Source organism: Dysidea avara, chromosome 8 (assembly GCF_963678975.1).
Source record: "Dysidea avara chromosome 8, odDysAvar1.4, whole genome shotgun sequence".
Classification (NCBI taxonomy): domain Eukaryota; kingdom Metazoa; phylum Porifera; class Demospongiae; order Dictyoceratida; family Dysideidae; genus Dysidea; species Dysidea avara.
Genome location: NC_089279.1, coordinates 25,039,602 through 25,060,779, shown reverse-complemented (window position 1 = coordinate 25,060,779; position 21,178 = coordinate 25,039,602). Strand labels below are relative to the sequence as shown.

Sequence of the window (21,178 nt, the reverse complement as noted above, 5' to 3'; positions counted from 1 at the left end):
AATTGTCTGTAGGCATATGGTAGCCACACCCATTTATCAGTCTATAGGTATGCACGAATCCACATCTGTCTGCAGGCTTATGTAGAGTCATGCCCACTAACCAGTTGTTATTGTATGAGTCATAATCTAGTATATAGTGCTGTGATTAACTCGTTATAATGTTTTATGAAAAGCAGGCTATTTAGTGGTCATGAGCTTGCAAAAAAAGTCTACAAACAAGTATAAGAAAAAAATAGGAATTTTAAATTAGAGTAGGGACAGTGCATAGTGCTGAAACTAGCACAGTAGTACTAGCACAGTAGTACTAGCACAGTAGGGATATTCACTTCTTATTGTTTTACAGTATTTGGATATTACATACTACTCCGATCCAGCTTGTTTCAGTACTTTTTATTGCAGTACTATGGCACTGTCCCTACTCTAATTTAAAATTCCTAATTTATTTTCTTATACTTGTAGACATACACTATAGACATCATCTCAGTATTGTTCTTGAAGTAATTGGACATGTCCAATTGGTTTCGAACCCAGAAATCAGCTCTATATTTTAATTGGTGAAATCCACTGCATAAACAAATACCGCTAGCACAAAGCAACCTATAATCAATCATTTGCCTGCACTTTTCTGCATTATGTCACACAGGATTATTTTGTAAATTTGTTGAATTACATTACACTGCATTAGGTCCAACTGTAGAGATTAATTGTTACACTGTATAGTAGTACCTTAACAATTTCCAGCACCAAAGACAAGCAATATGAAGGCTTCTACAGGTCATACAATGCTAAAATATTCTAATAGAATAGTCACCACACATAATACTATTGAAAATTGCTGAATATGAAAACTAGCATCTGCAGCACAATCCCATGCATCAGCACACTTAGCCTGCTAAGAAATAACGAAATGCACATGGTACCTTGTGTCTGCCATTCTTTAGGGGTCATATAATATTATAGCTAGCTGAACTACTCACAACTGTCACCTATCCCTATACAACTCTTGATCAATGCAGTTCAATGTAGCTCACTTAGAAAGCAGTATGATTTAGACATTATCGCCCTACATCAAAAATTTCAGTCCTGAAACATATGAAATAGCTTTAGCTTCTGGGAGGTGCACCCCAACCCCCTGCTCCATATATGTACATACTATCCTGATGCACCCCACCTTTCCAAACCCTGGATCTGTCCTTGATGTACATAAAAGTATATACTCGAAACAACAATAATACAGAAAAAATTGTTAGCTGCAACTTACAAAGTGTGGTCATGTGTAATTAGTGCTCATTAATGGATATATATGTAGGTACGTAAATATGTATTAACCCTAGTACACATGTGACCAAGTCTGACACAAATGGTCTTATCGCCCATTTAAAAGTATCGAGAAATTCCAGTTTTAAGTATTCAGTGTGTTGTAGCTAGAAGCTATAGTCTGTTCGCATTCACCTGAGCCCTCGTTTCTCGTTAATGACATGAGCTAGCTACCCAAACATTTAGTAGCGCTGTGAAGCCCTTTAAACAACAGAACTGTTAATCAAAAAAGCACTTTGATACGAACCAGTGAGTTATGAGGCTTTAAAAATATCCCATACATTTAGTAGGGATGATTCAGGCACGCAAACATGTTTACAACATGAAAATATGCTTGTCCCAGTACAAAACCATTGGGAGTGAACACATGTTCACTTCTTTGATATTACTATATTTGTAGGGGGCTCAGGTAAATGCATACCACCAACTATAAGTATAGCAAATTTTCACACAATTTACACCAATTTCTTACCTTCAAGAGCATCCACAGTAGAAGTAGCCAACACTTAAGTTTCCCACCATTACTTTAGATAGTTTCTATACCAAGGTTGACTCTACCAGGTGAGCTCCAAAAGGGGTGGTAGGTGAGGGCCAGAGGTGGGCAAGAGATTGTTTTAAAAAATTAAATAGGAAGGCATAGGGACCAAGGTATGAGCCACGAAGGTATCAATACTGGGGTGTAACTAATCACTGGACTGGACTACTGGACTGGAACACTGGACTGGACTACTGGACTGACATATTTTTTGTTTTTACACATTCTGAGGTTGGTTTATTGAGTCTTGCTAGCTAAGGACCTTCAGAAAACTTGCAGTCTGCTACTAAAATGATGAGTATGAGGAGTGGAGTAAGCAAAAACTGACTTCTCACTACTTGTTATGCTCTACAGCATTTATACACTTCTTAGTATTGTGTTTTGGAGATTGTAATATCTAGCAATAGCTAACCAAAAATCATTTTACTATATTTGTACTACCTATGATACACCCGTAGCCTTAAACTAAATAGCTCAGACCCCTGGGACACAACTTATCCTTCCTAAGACTACTGTAGCTAAGTTCGCTCATACATGCAATATACAAACTCATTGTACAACTGTAGGTATTTTCTGCTATCATGATTAGTTCTTACATGTGCTGGTTGGTGTACTACTACAATATGTGACCAAATTTACAAGCTTGCTACTATCTCCAAGACGTTATTGTTGGTTAACCATAACTAGCACATTCCCTGCAGCATACTGATAAGGAGTATAGGTATATGTACTGTAGAAGAACATAATAAATAGAGGTGAAATCACTAGAAGTAGGTTTTTGCTTACTCCACTCCTCACACTCATCATTTTAGTAGCAGACTGAAAGTTCTCTGAAGGCCCTTGGCTAGCAAAACTCAATAAAACCAACCTCAGAATGTGTAAAAACCAAAAATATGTCAGTCCAGTAGTCCAGTCCAGTGTTCCAGTCCAGTAGTCCAGTCCAGTGATTAGTTACACCCTCAATACTGGCTAAAATGAAAGGATATACAACACATGTCTTTATTCAACTCCACAGAGCTATACAGCCATCCCCAGGCTAGCCAGAGCTCCATTGGGGCCCCAGACCTTGCCACTGTGCTTGGGAAAAGCATCCAGAAAAAGCAGACCACTCAAGTCTTGATAATGAAATTTGATAGTTTATTTATGTAGCTTTGTGTTTTTGGTAAAAATCAAATCTGCTGTCATGGGCGATAAGACCGGTTTTGTCAGACCTAGTCACATATGATTCTATTGGAGTTCATAGCTAACTGGATATGGCTAATATAAGCATGAAAGTGTAATGATCAGTGTTGGGAGTAACGCGTTACATAAGTAACGCGTTACGTAATATTATTACTTTTGTGGTAACTAAGTAATATAACGAAATATGCTATAAAAACAGGTAATATAACTCAAGTTACTTTACTTACAAATGTAACGCGTTACCTAAGTAATATAGTTACTGTAACGAATCTAATATTATGTAATATTATTACTACAAGTAACGAAGTTACTAATCTCGTTAGTAATCCACTGAGTAATGCCTAGCCACAACGAAGTAATGAAGACTACTGAATGAGGCTTATTCACCAGCTTCTTACTTATAATCAAGATTTGCACATTGTCCAACAATGCAATCGTGTCACGTGATAAGGTGGTAGTTCAAACGTGACAGCTTAAGGCTGTGGGCACAAAGTAATATAATATGTAATATTATTACAATTACTTTATTTTATTGGTAATATGTAACTGTAACTAAATAGTTCAGCTGCAAGTAATATGTAATATGTAACTAGTTACTTTTAAAAAGTAACTTGCCCATCACTGGTAATGATGTATGTGAGAATGATTTACCTACAAGTAATTGAAAATGTGTTGCAACATCATAAGCATGCTTTCAAGTAATTTAAAAGATATCGATGAATAAAGTGCCATATAGCGGCACACTATAGCTATGTACAAGTTTTTCTTTAATACTGAGATCAGGTTTCTATAGTAACAGATACATATATCTAGGTTTCTATGCTAATACTCATGGTGCAGTATATGCCTACCATACCATGTCTATATCACAAATGGTAAATGGTAAACTATTGAATTTCAATCAAATGCATGGGCTAGTGAATTCACAGAGTTTCGTGGACATAAAACAGCTGTAACTTTACAATAAAGCATGCTATTTACTTGAAACAAAACCAAACTGTTTCTTAGCACGAGAACTTTATTATATAGCAAGTTTTAGCTATTTTAATTATGCCTAAGGAAAATAAGGCAATAAAGACTAATTTTCAGCACAAAAATGGCCGTATAGGTCACCAAAGATCAAATGTGAGATGCCCCTATAGCTCAAAATTTAAACTAACCTATAATGTATTAGTGTACCAAGTTTCATACTTTTATCATTAAATGCATAATTTTTCACCAATGTGCTGTACTATTTTAATGGCTTGTGAAGAAGGCTGGTACGTACAGCAAGTTTCCTTAGTTATCCTGTGACTGTTGTTTATTCTAAAGGTACTATATAACTGGTTCATTCGTAAAGACTGTGATAAACTCTCAAAAATAAAATCAAGTGTGTTTGTATGGCTTCTCATAGTGTAGCACCAGCTTACTGTAGAGTGAACAATAAGCCGCTGGTACTAAACAGCCTCATGGATAAAATAGAAAACAAAAGTATAATCCATTTATGAACAAACTATTGCTACTGTATAACATTGGTAGTGATATCGGTCCTCAAGCCATCCTTCGCCGATACCGATATTGGTAAAAAAAAATCCCATATTAATGGCTGATATTTTAGCAGATCCGATAATCAGTACACCTCTAATTGTAAGTGACGTATTCACAGCTCCACCACATTCATGAATTGCATTAAGGTAAACTCGAACCTGTCTGTCTAAATGTTCACCAAGCAAAAGTGGCCTCCCCCTCTTTTTCGATGGTAACTCAAGTAAATCACCATGGTCAGCATCTCATGGTCTTTTCTTTAGTTCACCATTATATTGGTACTTTAACCTACGAACAGTCGGCTCTGTAAGCAATAGATCTGGTACTCTGTTGTTGTAAAATCTTATAGCGGCAGCTATCCCAATTTTGCTGGCCTTCCTTCCTACTTTGCAATCTCTGGGCATCAGTCAGCTTAGTATATTCTTTCTTCTTTTTACTGACTGCCAATACAGTTACTACAATTTCATTGGCTGCTACGATAGTTGACGATAGGACTTCTTTCAGTAGACTGCCTGATGGTTCATGAGGTATCTCTTTAGCAACACCAGTAGTCTTCTTCCAACTAAAATACTTCAACAATGACATTGTTCCTCTCAAGCCACTTGTTCAGTCTCACAACAATTCTATGATAAGCATTAAAAAAATTTTATAGCTGGTGAAAAAATTGATGGATAACATAGCTGTAGCTTCAGCCTGGCTAATAGTACTGTACTGAGTCCTATCCTTCTCTAATCTCTATTCTGCAACAACAACAAAAGTGTATTTTCTGGCGTTTGAATGCAATGAATTAGACAGAAAATAAACTCCCATGTTAATACTGATAATGTTGCGTCACGTCTGTACGTGACGCCTAGTATAAAAAGTGTGTTGTGGTGTGTTATAATTCACTCTAGGCCACGTGTGTTGAAACAGGTTGGACCCACCCACCCTCCCCTGTGAAATTCCTTAACTCACATCAGATAACCGGAGCAGACAGACGGAGAACTTTTGACTTTAACATATACACGCACTGGAGTGGAGCTTTTTGGGTTTTTTCCTGTACGGTCAAAAAAAAAAAAAGGGCCGGCAGGTTTTTTCCTTGAGTTGCCTTGGGCTGGGTGCTCAGAATTTTTTTGTTGAGCTTATTTTTATTTTGCTAGCCCCCACTTCATTACTCATGCAGTTTTTTTTTCTGTAATGCAAGATCTGATTAAGTATTAGTTAGTTGTTGTAAAGGATTTGTATGTATGCTAGTGGTCAACCATTATTAATAGCCAACCTTCTGTGGTGGCACAACCCAGTAATGAATTAAGTAGTGGGTGTGTATGGGTATGGTATGGTGTGGGAGGGCCTACTACTCAAGTACTATTCAAACTTCACTCTTACCACTGACTATTAGACTGACTAATTTCTTTTCCAGGAGGTCCTTTTATTCTATCTGTTGATCTGTCACATTGTCATATGACATCACTTTTGTGGATTCCAAGGTCATTTTATAAGGTTTCATCTACACATGTCAATGATTTGGTTTTTCTGTAAACAACTTTTATTAACATTCTTAAGGTATTTTAGACTGAGCGCACACCCCAACTATCAACTACTGACTCAAAAGTGTGGTGGTCATTACGCTTTGATCTATGTTCAGCCCATTTCATGGCGTTACAAATGAAGAATAGTATAGGAGAAGCACCTCTGCAATCAATCCAGTCACCACGGAAAATACGGATGGTTCCCGTTTACAAATGTAGGGAAGCCATTGATCTACCAAATATTGACACCTAGGGCTATCAGAAAAAAAGAAATGAAACACCAAGGAGGACAAAGGTGAGTCCATGATGTGTGCATTGTACGTAGAGCAGTATACCAAAAGGCACCTGTCGGGCTGAAGCAACATTGACCAGTGAAAAAAAGCAAGCTGTAGCCATAGTCGAGTTACGCTACCTTGTCTGAAGGCATCAGACAGGCAAGCAGTTAATCAGTCAGTCAGTAAAAAATTTAATTGAATTTAAAAAATTGAATTTTGTAAGGGTCGTATTGAATGCACTTTTGGGCTTGGTTATACCTAACAAATACTGCTAAAGCATCAGGATGGTGTCGTGGAGCTGATTTTTGGTAAAACCCAAATCTTCATGATCCCTAATATGCAGTGCTGCTGTACTGTATGATGCAGCACAACATGAACTTATTTTTGAAATACAAAACAACCTCAAACATTTTCAAGTGAACAAATATATGCAACAACTTACGATTTGCTTTCTGGTGAGTTTGCCGCACATACTGAGGATCAAGTTGCAGATGTGACAGAGGAACATGTTGGACACCTTGATCCTATACATGTGTAAATATATTTATGTATGCCTGAACAGATCATCCTCATGCAAAGCTTATATATTCTTGCCTTGATTTTTGTTTATAAGCCCTAAACTGTGGGCTCTTGGTGCCCATCATTATTTTTTATACATACGTACGTATGTCTATAACTACATTTATGTATCACTGTATGTACTGTAAATATGCACTACAAATGCTTATGCATATGTTACTTGCACAAAAGAAGCTAGCTTGAAACCTTCAATAACGTAAATTGAGCAAACCAAATACATACTGTCAATTTATAAATTTTACACTAAAAATACAAGTGAATTTCATAGAACACTTGAGTACCTATTTTGTAACAAAAAAAAACAAAGATTTGATACCATCATGTTTGCTAAAACAAGACAAGTTTGACAATATTTGTTTGGGGTCAGTGCTCCTAAGGAAGCACAATATATGTACGTATGAGCATTAGTTTATGTAGTATTGGACATGCAGTTCACTATCACTGCTTTACACAGTTTTCACCTTAACCCTAGGATGGACCTACCTAGTAGATCTCCTTACAAAGCTGATGATCATTCAATGTGCCTGTAGTATATCTGACACTAAAAAGAACCTGAAGAATACAGCAAACTAGTAAGTAACTACTGATTAAGAAACTTTGAGTTTTTGTTCAAGAAAACAATGGATTCAACATTTTTGGCTTTCAAACAATTTCAGTGCTTAGTTGGTATGATGCCTGCTTTAGAAAACAATCTCTCTGAAGAGGCAGATATAGCAGGTATGCCAAGGTAAACTGTAGCAAGTTTAGCTAGGTTTGGAAACTTGTGCTCTTTCATATTCCACCAAACCACACATCACAAGTACAAAGCTAGTAGTGACTTCTCAAGCAAAAAATGTTCAAGTTCTGTGTCATTTTCAGAGCCCTCTGAGTCACTGTCATCTCCTACTAAATAATATCCGATGTTGCATATTACTAGGCATTGTACTTATGTACGCATGAGTAATAATAATTAGAGTGTGCTATAATAAGAATCCAGTTGGTGCCTCGTGTCCTCTGCAACATGCATATCTTGGCGTCGTAACAGATACTGGGAGCTTGTCCACGGAGAAAGAAAGAAGGGGAAAAAGTTAACTGAAGAGAATACAAAAGACATGTACATTACAAGCCACCCATCATCACCGATTTAAGAAAACTGAACTGGTTCCCTGGTGCTAAGTAGAGGCAACCGTTAAGGTGACGCTGTGTCTTCTAGTATTATACTGTTGTTTCTGTTTAGCTCACTTTTTTACCACCCTGAAGACTGTTACTGAGTGTCTTTCTTTGTATCTTCAGGATATTAGTGAGCTGTAAACGTTGTTTGATGTTGACACATTTGTTGCTGATCCATCAAAGACAGTTTTATATAGTCTAATGAAACCTCAACTAAAACAGGTTGTAGATAAGGTTGGTATAGAATGTGATACAAATGCTAGGAAAGTTGAGTTGCGACAGGTTTGCTGGACTATTTTATTGAAGAAGACCTCATTCCCGAAGAGCAACCATCAACAAGTAACAATGAATTGGAAATCAAACGACTTGAACTGGAACATAAACCACATGAACAAAAGTTGGAACAAGAATGTCGCCTTAAGCTGAACTGCAAGAGAAGGAACTAGAGATGAAGGATAAGAAAATACAGTTACAGATAAAGTTGAAAGAGTTAGAGCTTAAGAACACTGTGATTGCTTTATTAAAGTAATGACTGCTCTATTAGAGTATGTTGATCTGAATGTGACTGGTTTCCGGAAACCTTAGAAAAAACCCTAGAGCCGCTCCTGGTCAAAAAATAGGAATTTGTGGCTTATGTTACCACCCTAGTGATCCTCCTTGTTTTGTTGCTTATTTTTAGATCTCTATTTCCCCTTTCTAAATGTCAATCTTTATTTATCTAGTAATTCGTATATTGCATCACTACTAAAGCTGCTGCCACAAAAGCCACAATTATCACAAGTATAAGAATACCCAGGAGTAAGAATAGCCAGGAGTTTCGGTAACATTAGTATAAAAACACTATCTGTAAAGCCAGAATGCATCCTGTAATACTGTACATGTTTAATCCCTATAGTGTATACTTGCTAGTACAGTATATAGAGAGTTGATTGTTGGTTAGAAGAGGATTTTGTATACGCTGTGTTATCAATATACCATAGCACAAGTAAGTGTAGACCCCAAATATTCATTGCTGACAAGCACAGTAACCACTTTCAGCTATGTCTGTCCTACAGTCTGAGATTCCAAATTTATTTTTCATCAATAAAATATAAACCATGGTTGTTTCAGTCTGAAACTCTTTGAATTATACCACTGTAGCATTTTGATTTCTTTTCTACAATAATATTGCCAAGATTTACAGACTCGAGGCTGCCCAGGTCCATGCAGTCATGGATTTTTTTTCTCCTTTCTATACCTTTACAAACACACTTTCTGTAACTTTATACAGGCAGCAGGACCAGGTGTCCTACAGACCTTCAGTGCTTGTGTTGTAAAGCCTTATTATACAACCAAGTACTAAAGAATAATACAAAATGCGGTTAAAATTATGTCATTAATAATGAAATAATTAATAAATAGTGTTTGAGAAAACTACAAGGCCTAAGGCTTCGCACTCACTGGGAATAGAATCCATGTTGTATGAAGAGACAATCGTATAATGGGTGGGTGTTCTCGTGGAGATGATAGAAACATACAATTCTATTTAACGCCAATCAAAACCGTTAGCATGTGACACCCACTATTATGGACCAGGCGGATTCTAGACAAGCAAACTACTGTTCATTTGTGTTTAAAAGTGGGCGACAGTGACTATTTCAATTGGAAGATGAGTGGTTGCTACTCCTGCTTAATAAACAACATTATTGGAAGTTGCTACCAATCGCTGGAGGTTAGTTTGTATTGGTAAAAACACTTTGATAGTCTTGTTTCTTTAGTCTCACATAACTAGGCTACCTTCACTTGTGTATGGGATGGGAGAAAGCCTCACCTGGCAGGCCATTGTGCGAAGAAGGTGCAGTTTCCAGCTGGTAAGTTTGTGTGATGATGCATATCTCTCCACCTGAAGCCTTTTAGTGCCATGAGTGCCCAGACTGATCACTGATGTGGGCCCTGAGAAAACTAAATAAACCAGGGGTTTACCGAGGGGGGGTTTCCAGGGTTTCAGGAAACCCCTTTGGATTTACACACCACTTGAAACCATAAGAAATAGAAACTTCAGGTTTCCAGAATCTGGAATCTATCATGGAACTGGACATATGTGACCAGGCCTGCAAAAACAGGGCATGTGGGCACAAACTACACCCCCATCACTCTACAGGTCATATCTCAGTACTGGAACAGAATATTTTCATTCTGTAACTTGCATAATAAAGCCAATTAAATGCTTACTAAAAGCTAAAAATTGTATTGCCATAGCATAATGGTGCAAAATGTAATGAGCATATAGCATTGTTCTGAATTATGATTTTGGTGAAAAGATTGAGATACTCTAATAGAGCAGTCAGGTAATATATAAAATACTCTAATATAACAGTCACTTAGCTGTAGTGGAAACCCCTTTTCAAAATTCCTGCGTACACCCCTGTAAACATTCAAATATTCACTGCTAAATTGCATCTCACATAGGCACATACTGAACGCTGATGGAGAGAACAAACACAACAACACAAAACGTTCCCTTAGGCTGATAATTGCTGTGCACATAGTTGTTCTAGCTATTAAATACTATTATTATATGTAGCTACAGTCTGCCGCCATCAGCAATGTTCCACATACTTGTGCACACTGACATATCCATGAAATTCTAGTATTGCCTTTCAGCCACATTTGTTCTCCAATATTTTTTTTTTTTTTGCAGCATATCCACAGCATCATGTGATCATTTTAGTACAAATGACCCACCTCATGTTAAATATATACATAACTCAGATATCAGTTGTAGGTGACAGGCAGTTGAAATACTCTGCTTTTATCCCAAGGTCTGCTCTAGGCAACTCCAGCCATGTCTTAATCGAGTGCTCTAATCCATCCCCATTTAAACATATCATATAACACAAATTGTGTACAATGGCATAAAATTAATGTAATAACTATTCGTTGGATGTTTAAGCTTTACTGCTTGTAGGCGTCAGATTCATTACCATGATTCTCACAATTTAAAGCACAATCTCACATCCTCACATCTCCATGGTCGGATAATCACTGATTGTAATTGCATACTAATACATCCCTTATGCATATGTGCCAGTCAATTCCTCTAGAATTGTATTACTGTGCATCTTTTCTACCTGCACACACTGTGTTGGCCATGCGCTGCTTGTACATGTTCTGTTAGTAGGTTGTCCCATTGGTGATTGTACTTGGTTGTATTTGCCCCGGGCCTAAATAAATAAATAAAAGCCAAATTTTGCAATTAGCTTTTACGTAATCTTCCCATCTCAATCTCCACAACCTTGACTTTTATAGCAGTAGTTCTACCAATCCACTTCACAATTCCAGCTACTGAACCTCCATTGTTATCAAAAGCTATCACCCTCTCACCTATCAAACAGTATGATAGCACTGTTTAAGTAGGGTTTGCATCAAAAGTGACGCATGCCGCCAAAAAAAACCGCCTTTAAAAACCAGCTTAGAAACTTCTTACGTGACGAAAATCACCTTTTAGTCCATCTAACACCAAATGTAGCATTAAAAACAAGAAAACGCTTACTGACAGCTGGATATAGAATTTTTTTTTAAATCGTCAAAACTTAAAATTTCGTCTCACTCACTTCCTGACCACAGTTGCAAGCCTAGAGCCCAAACGAAGCAGCGCACGGTCACCATTTTATGCCACAACAACAAACTCACCAGTGGGATGTGCCTTTTGGGGTTCCGACAAGTGTGCGTCCTGTGTAGTGCTGTACACCTACAAAATTTTTGTCACTGGTTAATTGCCTACCAATAATTGGCAATAACTGGTTAATTGGTTTGTTTGTATATTGGCAGACATAACACGAGTCAACAAGCCTGCTGGAAGGTTTAGGGTGTTACCAAAGTGACCATCAACATCCTGTCTCGCAATAACAGTTATTACAATCACATATTTACACATTCTTTGAGGTTATGTTATGATGTTAACACTTGTCAGCAGGGGTAATTTATGGTTTACCAAGTGGGTGGGCAATAACCAGTTTAAAGGTTTCTTCACCAGTTATTGGCTGACCTAGACAACACTGGTTAATAACTGGTTAATTGGACACCGGTGTACAGCACTAGTCCTGTGCGCCTTGTCTTTTCTTTTATCTTCAATCAGGCTGCTTGTCTTCTTAATCCAACGAAACCATATCGAGGAATTAATTTTCCATATCAACACTTTCTTTAAGCAGCATAATACCACAAAATTATTTAAGGCACTTAGACTACGCTACTGTACGGAGGTACCAGTACTCCATGATAGGTCACAAGATCACGCCCATTCTTTATTTTACTATTATCAATCGAGACCATGATGACCACGCCCCTTTATGCTAGCTGTATTTGTGACCACACACCTTCAAATTTGTAGACTAATTCAAGATACTCTAGTCTAATAATCGATCAAGGCTGCAATGACCACACCCCTTTTTGGGAAAGCACACATCTTTGCAGGCTGACTTGAGATACTCTAATACAGCAGTCACCCTAATAAAACAGTCGTCACATGTTCATAGGTAGCTGTATGTTTTAACAAAAACAACTACACAAACTACTATATAAATTTAAAAATGAAGTAGGGATCCAAGCGATAAAAAGTAGTGAAACAAGAGATGAACAATGGTGGTTATTACAGCATAGCTCAGTGTTAAATCCCTACTTTGGCATGGTATAACAATTATTTTGTGGTCAATGCCAAAGTAAGGATTTCCCACCAAGCTATGCTGTAATAGCTACCATTGTTCATCTCTTGTTTCACTACTTTTTATCGCTTGGATGCCTACTTCATTTTTAAATTTATAATTTTTAATATACTAGTTCTATATGACATAGGCTGTCACTGATACTGTTCTACTGATTTTTGCTTCTTTTTGGGCAAATTTGTAAGAATGCATTAAACAATCATCCAGAGGAGGTTGGTCACGCGTCATCAAACATCTCATGATCTCAAAGTAAAGTTCAGCCCATTCAACCCCAATACCTCAGTGAATTCATATCGATAAATTACAGTTCCCAGAGCCCTTCTTTTATTTGCCCAACACTTTGTGTGGCTTTTATTACCAAGAAACAAATGCTACATTATGCATACTTTTTGTGAATGCAACAAAGGACTTCATAATAATCATTCTAAATTTGCACCATCTTTTATTGTGTATTCATAATCATACGTAGTAGTGTGGATAATGCATGACCAACTTCCTCTGACAATCGCCTAAGTTGCAAAATAAATAAATTTGTTGTTGTTCCAGTCTGCAGCCTTCTGGATTACATTAGCAATTAACAAAAGAAATTAATTGTATACGGAATCAAGACCAAATATACACATTAAACTTACTGTCTCAATCCCCACAACTTTTGCTTTTGTACCAACAGCTGCACCAATCCACTTTACAGTTCCGGCTACTGAACCTCTCTTGTTATCAAAAGCCACCACCCTTTCACCTACTTTAGGTGGTACAAGTTGTTCCTGATAACGTTCTACTGATTTTTGATGATGTAACTTCTTTTTAGGCTTGTGATCATGACTACCACCAATACCAGATGGCATGATGTCTACAGCAACAGGTTTATCTGACAACTTGTCCAGTGATTCAAACACAGCACAATCCTTATCACATTCAAACAATTGTTCATATTGAAAACTCCCATCACTTGTACCTTCACCCCTGTAGCCCTAACCAGAAACAAAATCAATAATTTTACAATCCTTACTCAATATATAGAAAGGTAGTCACATAAAACAGCCAAGTCGTAAAAAAAGGTGTAGACCTCAAAAGGCCTGCATGCAAAATATGTGGCAGCCAAGAAATCACTGCAACGATGTTAATGCTAATAAAACGTCAATAATGCAGCAATCATATATTAATACTACTGCAAATGTTTCTTGGCCACCACCTCAAAGTTCTTTGCCTAGACTTTAGAAGACCACATAATCGTATAGAAGACCTTCACAAATAAAAGACCTTAAATGTAGTTTGCACCTTATCTAATGTTAATAATTCGTTTTTAAATCATCAAAGCACAATTTCTAGACTACAATACCTGCCAGACTCACCACAAAATCAAAGTACTTAGATGATAAATAACATATTATACAACCTCCACTTTACACAACTAGTGTGCTTACAAACTAAAAAAAATCATTTATGCAATGCACCAAGACATTGTGAAACAAGAGACACGATGATTCCAAACAGTACAGTATAGCAGTGTAGAGGACATAATGATGACCCCAATATGCTGCCATGCAAAATCATCGTAGAAACATTTTATACAATGAAGTACCTTCAAAGAGTATCTAATGCAGGATTTAAAATAATGGAATCAGTTAGTATAGTATACGTAAGCCAGTCAGTCACTAGAAAAAAAAAAAACATTACACAGCAACCAATTGGAAGTATTTTGGATCACAGAGAAGGCACTTTTGGGCTTGATTACACCTAACCAATATAACACAACGATATTGTAAGGCTGGTTTCTGGCCAATATTTTTTCAGAGAAAGAAATGATCCTAATATACATCACTCTGATAACTAATAGCTACTCGTTAGTACGTACATATAATTCTACTCCAAAATGTGTCCCCTGTTGACCAGGTAGCATTCCAATATACCGTACAACTCCCTTAGCAGCAACTGGCACACCTTTAATTGCCACATAAACAACAGAGCCGTTAGCAAGCTTCTCAGCCCAATCCAGCTTCTTTATAGTTTTATATCTATCAAAGGGGCTACTTATCCCAGCTAATAACTTCTTTTGGTCATAATTTAACAAATGGACAACATGTTTATCACAGTATAATTTAACAGACTGATCTTTGAAAAACTTGAAATTCATTGGTGGCAGCCCAGCATTAGCATCCTGATGTTTAAGATCTCTGACTTCCTCCTGTGATAATCTATGAAGAAGTTCCCCTCTGAGAACATGCTTCTCAGTGAATGATGAACTAATGCCAAATAATATTGGTTTATTCTCCTTCTTTCCAACCTTATCTTGAAGCAGTATAGCATATGGTAGTGGTATATCCCAAGACATTTCTGCAAATGTAAGAAATAAATATATGCATTGAAAGGTACAAAAAAACAACAATATTTAAGTACAATTAAGCCAAACTATAAACAAATACAATCATTTTTACATGTCAACAAACCAGGCATTTGTTGTATAAAGATAATTATAGAGGATTTACTGTTTTTTGCAACAAGAAAGCAACATCTCAACAAGCATAAAGTTTGGTGTGACCTTCACATTAGACCACTATTGTACAGAAATGTGTTAATTTCAAACCACAGCCTTTAAGAAGATTGTGGGGTTGTCATAAGCAGCTACATTAAGGTGGCCGGTGCTACCTGATAGCCCACACACATAATTTAAAAATATATTGTTTTTGCATGGAATGTTTGCTTCTTTGTGCCACTGTGAGATAGCTTTATGGTGAGTGAGATTATCAAAGAAAATCTAGGACCCATCCTAAGATAGAAGAGCATTTAATCAGAACCATTTCTGAAATAACATGCCATTTGCGATAGTTAACCCTTTGAAACTTTTTCTAGGGCTTAGTATCATCATTCTTACAAGCTCTATGGATCTTATTTTATCTATTACAGCATGCACATACAAAATTACAATTAAAATTATTGATGTGCATGCTGAAGGCATGCCAGCAACTAGTGCTGACATCCATGAGTGAAAAAAAAAAAACAGTTATTGAAGTCAATTAAAGTTTTTGGGAATGGGTTCTTTGGAACATCGATAGCATTGACATAGAATGTGAAGGTTCTTTCAGAGTTGAAATTGCTGATGACACAGCAAAGCTACAATTTGGCATTAACAATACCTCCAATTGGAGTATCACAACAGATCTGTTCTTTAATGTGTGACACTGTAGACACTTTATTAATAGTTTATGTAGTGCTTTGTAATAGGAATGATGTAATTATGTGTGCTATAATGTAGCTCACATGTAGAATGTTAGGGGAGAGTCATAAAGCTTCTTGTTTAGTGTTGTAGCTTGCTTGGTTGCTGGCAGATTAGCTCACATATCGTTACAGATGTATCTTATTTGTTCATCTTCGCTTTTGGTCAAAAGACACAATGATGACACAATGATGACACACCATCCGATATATAACTGTCAATGTAACCCCTATCAAACAAAGGTCTACACAAGATTCTTCTTTGCTTCAATACAGTTAGTTTTGAAAGTTCTTCTGATTAAGAAAACTAAAGTGGGTTGAAAATGTCATAATAAGGTCTTTACATATTGCACTAGTACGGTCCCAACTAATGTACTGTAAATGGATCATGTTCTACATGGTTATCAGTAAAATCAGGAGTACCTCAAGGGACAGTCTTGGGACCACTTTTATTTCTTATATATATCAACAATATTGCAAAAGGTTTATCTTCAAGTTTAAGACTGTTTACTGATGATTGTCTATTGTATCGTGTGATCTCATGTGAAGAGTACGTTGCTGAACTCCAACATGATCTCAATACCATGTTGATCACAATTGTGGCAAATGAAATTTAATGTTTCAAAATGTGTTACCTTGAAGTGTTACAGGATATGGAATCCAATACAAACAGACTATTTTATCAACACCCAAAAACTACAAAGTGTCAAGCAGCATCCATATCTGAGTATAGTATTTGACCAAACAATGTCTTGTATTCCACATATTAACAGCATCACATCTAAAGCAACCAGAACTTTGAATTTTGTAAAACGGAACTTGTGTAATTGCTGCCAGCAAACTAAATCTAGAGCCTACACTAGCCTCGTCAGACCAACACTTGAATATGCTAGTTCTGTGTGGGATCCCCACCATAACAATCACATTGCCTCTATAGAAAAAATTCAAAGGAGAGTTCTTAGATGGATATTTAATGGCTATAATTTCAGTCACAGTGTTACCACCATGCTACAAAGTCTCAATTGGCCTAATTTACAACATCGTCGTAAAAGGATGCGTCTTACCTTGCTGTACAAATCTATTAATGACCTTTTAGCTCTAAAAATTCCCAATTACTTCACTGCAATTTCCACAAATACAAGAATTCATCATCATCATCAATCCTACCAATCCTAACATTTTACACATATCAGAACAGACGCCTACATGAACAATTTCTTCCCTAGAACAATAAGAGAATGGAATGATCTCCCTCAACATGTTATTGATTCTGGGGAATGATATGGGGAGCCAAATGATATGGGGAATGATATGTTCTATATCATCTCTGTGGAACCTTTGTACATTAAAGTTTACTAAGAAGTGATTTGATTGGTCAAAATTGCTGTTATATATCTGGTACAGTATATATATATGTATGTATTAGATAAAGCACTGCCGTGAGTGCTATACGGAAAATATAGCACGAAAGAGTGGGCAAGAGACAAACATAGCATAAGGCGAAGTCGAGTGCTATCTTTTGTCTTGAGACCACTCTTTGAATGCTATATTTCCCATATAGCACAAGCGAAGGCTGTTCTTTATCTGGTTATAGAGAACTGTCAACTTGAGGTACACACAAGACACACGAAACAATTAGAAACTCATGGAGTAGTGTTATCATCGGTAGAATAGAATTGCGCTTGTGTTGCACTGTGCTGCGCCTTCATTAGTCATTTTTGTGAGTCTAGTCTGTCTTCTCAAAAACTAAAAGTTTTTGATTGTGGTAACTTTAATAAGCATATTTCCGTGATATTCCTAGGACTCATCCGTTTATGTGAACAAAATGTAGTAAGAACGTTCAATGCTGCTGACTACAAGCAGAGATGGGGTAACGCGTTATGTAATATATATTACAATTCACGATCTGAGTAATATAACGTGTTACTTTTGGAAATGCAGTAATATAACTTTAAGTTACTTCTGGAAACTATAATTCGTTACTAGTAACGAAAGAAGTAATATTATTACGTAACAAGTAGCTGGAAGCGAAAAATAACGAGTAACTTTACCGCGATGTAACGAGTGATACTACAAGTAAAGATGAACAAGTAACACATTATAAATGGATTTTACTGCCAATTATCCATTCCACTATTAATTAATCACCTTAATCCATTAACCTTTCTTCTATAGTGGTGCTCAGGTGATGCACGTACGCGTGACTGATGTGCATCACATGACTGCACGTAGTTTATATGTTAACTTTAACTTACTGTAGCTGTCTTAATAAAAAAGTAACTTAGCATTAGTAACTTAATATTTGTAAGTAATATTATTAAGTTAGTAACTTAATATGTAATATTATTAAGTTACTCTTTATTCTAAGTAATATGTAACTGTAATATATTATACTGATATAAAAGTAATACGTAATATATTACTTTCATGAAGTAACTTCCCCAACTCTGACTACAAGCAACCATCATCAAAATCTTCAAGTGTGTCTATAAATTAAATCCAGTGGTTCTGCTCTTACTGGTTGGGTTGACTGGTCAGCCAGTGCAGTCAGACAATCAGCCTACACTGGCTTGGTTGATTGGTTGTACTGGCCAGAATGAGTGATTACTCACTCAAAGTAGGCTATCAGCCTGCAAAGTAGACCTGGAAGTTCTATAACTACCTGATATAGAACTAAGTGTTCTATAACTGCCCAATATAGAACACTTGTGCTTGTATGGTGAATATAGAACACTTTTTTGCTTTGATCCCCCCACGCAAAGTTCTTTATATATATGTACAGGAGCGCATCAAATCCTATGGACAAGGGAGCATGTAACTCCATAAACAGCAAAATTCAAATATGGTTGCCATGTACTATAATAAGCAACTTTTAAAATTCCCTAATTAGGATATAATTTGGAACCGCATGCTCGAGTACGTCATGCTTCCGCTGCGACAAAGCGAAGCTATAGAAACGAAGTCCAATGGCACGACGGAGGCAGACTTAGCACAAATAATGTTTTAGAAAACTACGAGGCCTAGAGACATGAACTAAGCGGGGATAGATTCGCCTGTGAATGAAGGCACAACCGTATAATAAGAGTACGCCTGTTCGTGCTAATGACTACCGTACGTGTAATTCTATATAACGCCCGACACCACACCCTTGTTTAATTACAGATTGCTTGAAGGAGAAGATTAGTAAACGTCCGCGGAGCGGCCAAAGGCCACTTTACTGGTAAACAACATTACGAGTATGTTTAAATGTTTGCAACTGTGTATTTTGTGTGCAGGATATGCGCTCCAGGCGTCATGAAGTGAACAACCAGCTGATGACCAGTTGGGATACCAACTGATGCGCTCATAAACAACCAGCTGGAACAACAAGGTAATGAGTAATGTAATACTTGTATGGGTAGTTGTATTATACATCTTCATCCTTCATCTGGCTTGCTAGCGACTGGAATTATTTTCCACTGGACTTATCAGTCTACTAGCTATACTGTGAGTATGTATAATAGCTAAACAAGAAGCCGATGCAGTGCTGCATATACAACAATGTGTAACTATCTCCTGTATGTTGTGCATGGCTGTATGCATAATATTATAGACTGTGATCACTGTGCCAATGCCACACCGCTGATATACTGGCACATCACCTGTGGCCTCTAGTTACAACAGAGTCTGTTGTGCCATATTGGCTTGATTGGGATCAATTGTTAATTGTGCCTTCACCATGTCCCTTGTTCTGCATAGCCTCACTTCACTGCTGAGTCATCTTGAGAGACATGTGACACCTACAATATATAGCTACTTTCAATATAGCTTGGTTTTTGTGTAGGTTGTGTTTTAGTATTGTGGTTTTCTGATGCCAGTTAAACTCCCTTGCCTGTGTACGTATGCATATGTATCATTTCCACCGGTACACGCACACTGCTCTGAGTGCTGCCTATGGCACTGTTTATACTTGCCCAATGGGTAGGTTGCAACGTTGGTGTATGTACTTGGTTGTATGTGACGCGGTCCTAGTAATAATAATAATGATAATAGTAAATTTCATGTGATAGTAGCCTACTTGGAAATGGTATTTAACAAACTCCTTTTACACCAACACTATCGTATAGCTAAACCCTCACAAGCCTCGTGCTTTAACTATCGGTGGCTCGATTTCAATGCACACGAAAATTTCATAATAAAATTTTTCGTAATTACAGTGCAATTACGAAAAATACGAATTTTTTTTGTTACAAAAATTTGGAGCCATACAGTAACTGATTGGCTATATCATATCATATCACCACTGATACTATCAATGTATCGATATATCATGGCAACACTAATAGCCACTATGAAAAATACAGACGATTTCCATTACAAAGGGAAGCCATCACATGTTACCGCCAAATCGACACCTTTCACTGTCAGCAAAGATGAATAGGACTAGTGCTCTGTGATATACTGGTAATACCTTTTATCATGATAAATTATCATAACCGATTATCATACTGTGACATCCTTTGATAACCGATATATCGAAATATTGGTATATCGATGAATACCAGTATAGGATTGCCTTTAACCCAACTAGCCTTTGGTGATTAATTACCCAATAGCATAGCAGACACACCCTAAACGGGGGCTTGAGGTTCTCACTAGAGCTGGGCGATATACTGGTATTGTTAGAAATCGGGAGTGTATAAACAGTGGAATGGACTACTGGAATGGTGGAATTCTGGAATGGTGGAATGGAATTTTTTAAAGTTCAATATCAGTTTTTACATCCAAATAAGTACAACTCCTCCCCTTAAGTAAGCAAATAAATAGGCTTCCCTTTAAAGTCAGCTCTTTTAGCATAATTCACCTCACCATAGACAAAGTTTACCAATGTAATGTACTGTAAAGTCAGTTATGAACATACACAATAGCAGTTTATTGGGAATACCAAGAAGACCCCTTGTTCTCAAATGATAAAAAGTTAGCTAGCCAGCTGATTAGTACATGTATGCATTGTAAAAGTTCAATGTATAATGAAGTATTCATTTATTTATTATCAACTTTACCAGTTAGGCACTGGAGAGCGAAAACAAAACAGAAGGCAGAGCCTATGCAAGGTGTTTACCACTAACCTAGGAACCTAAGCGAAAATCTTTGGGTAAAGTAAACGGGACTATCTTGTAAACGTTTACAATGAGCCTTTCCCACTATTGTGTCAGA

At 36.9% G+C, this 21,178-nt stretch overlaps 1 protein-coding gene across 2 annotated transcripts in view; it reads right to left on the bottom strand.

Moving 5' to 3' along the window:
- LOC136262967 (dual specificity protein kinase shkE-like) overlaps nt 1-21,178 on the bottom strand; it is a 47,125-nt gene that overhangs the window by 19,695 nt on the left and 6,252 nt on the right. The window contains exons 2-5 of one of the 2 annotated variants that reach the window (XM_066057388.1): nt 17,047-17,204; nt 14,625-15,103; nt 13,402-13,740; nt 6,784-6,865 (exon numbers count right to left, since the gene is read on the bottom strand). In XM_066057388.1, coding sequence (XP_065913460.1) covers nt 6,784-6,865; nt 13,402-13,740; nt 14,625-15,101 — 898 coding nt within the window. In that variant the 5' untranslated portion in view covers nt 15,102-15,103; nt 17,047-17,204. The remainder of the gene's footprint in view (nt 1-6,783; nt 6,866-13,401; nt 13,741-14,624; nt 15,104-17,046; nt 17,205-21,178) is intronic. The other variant, XM_066057387.1, reaches the window with a different exon arrangement.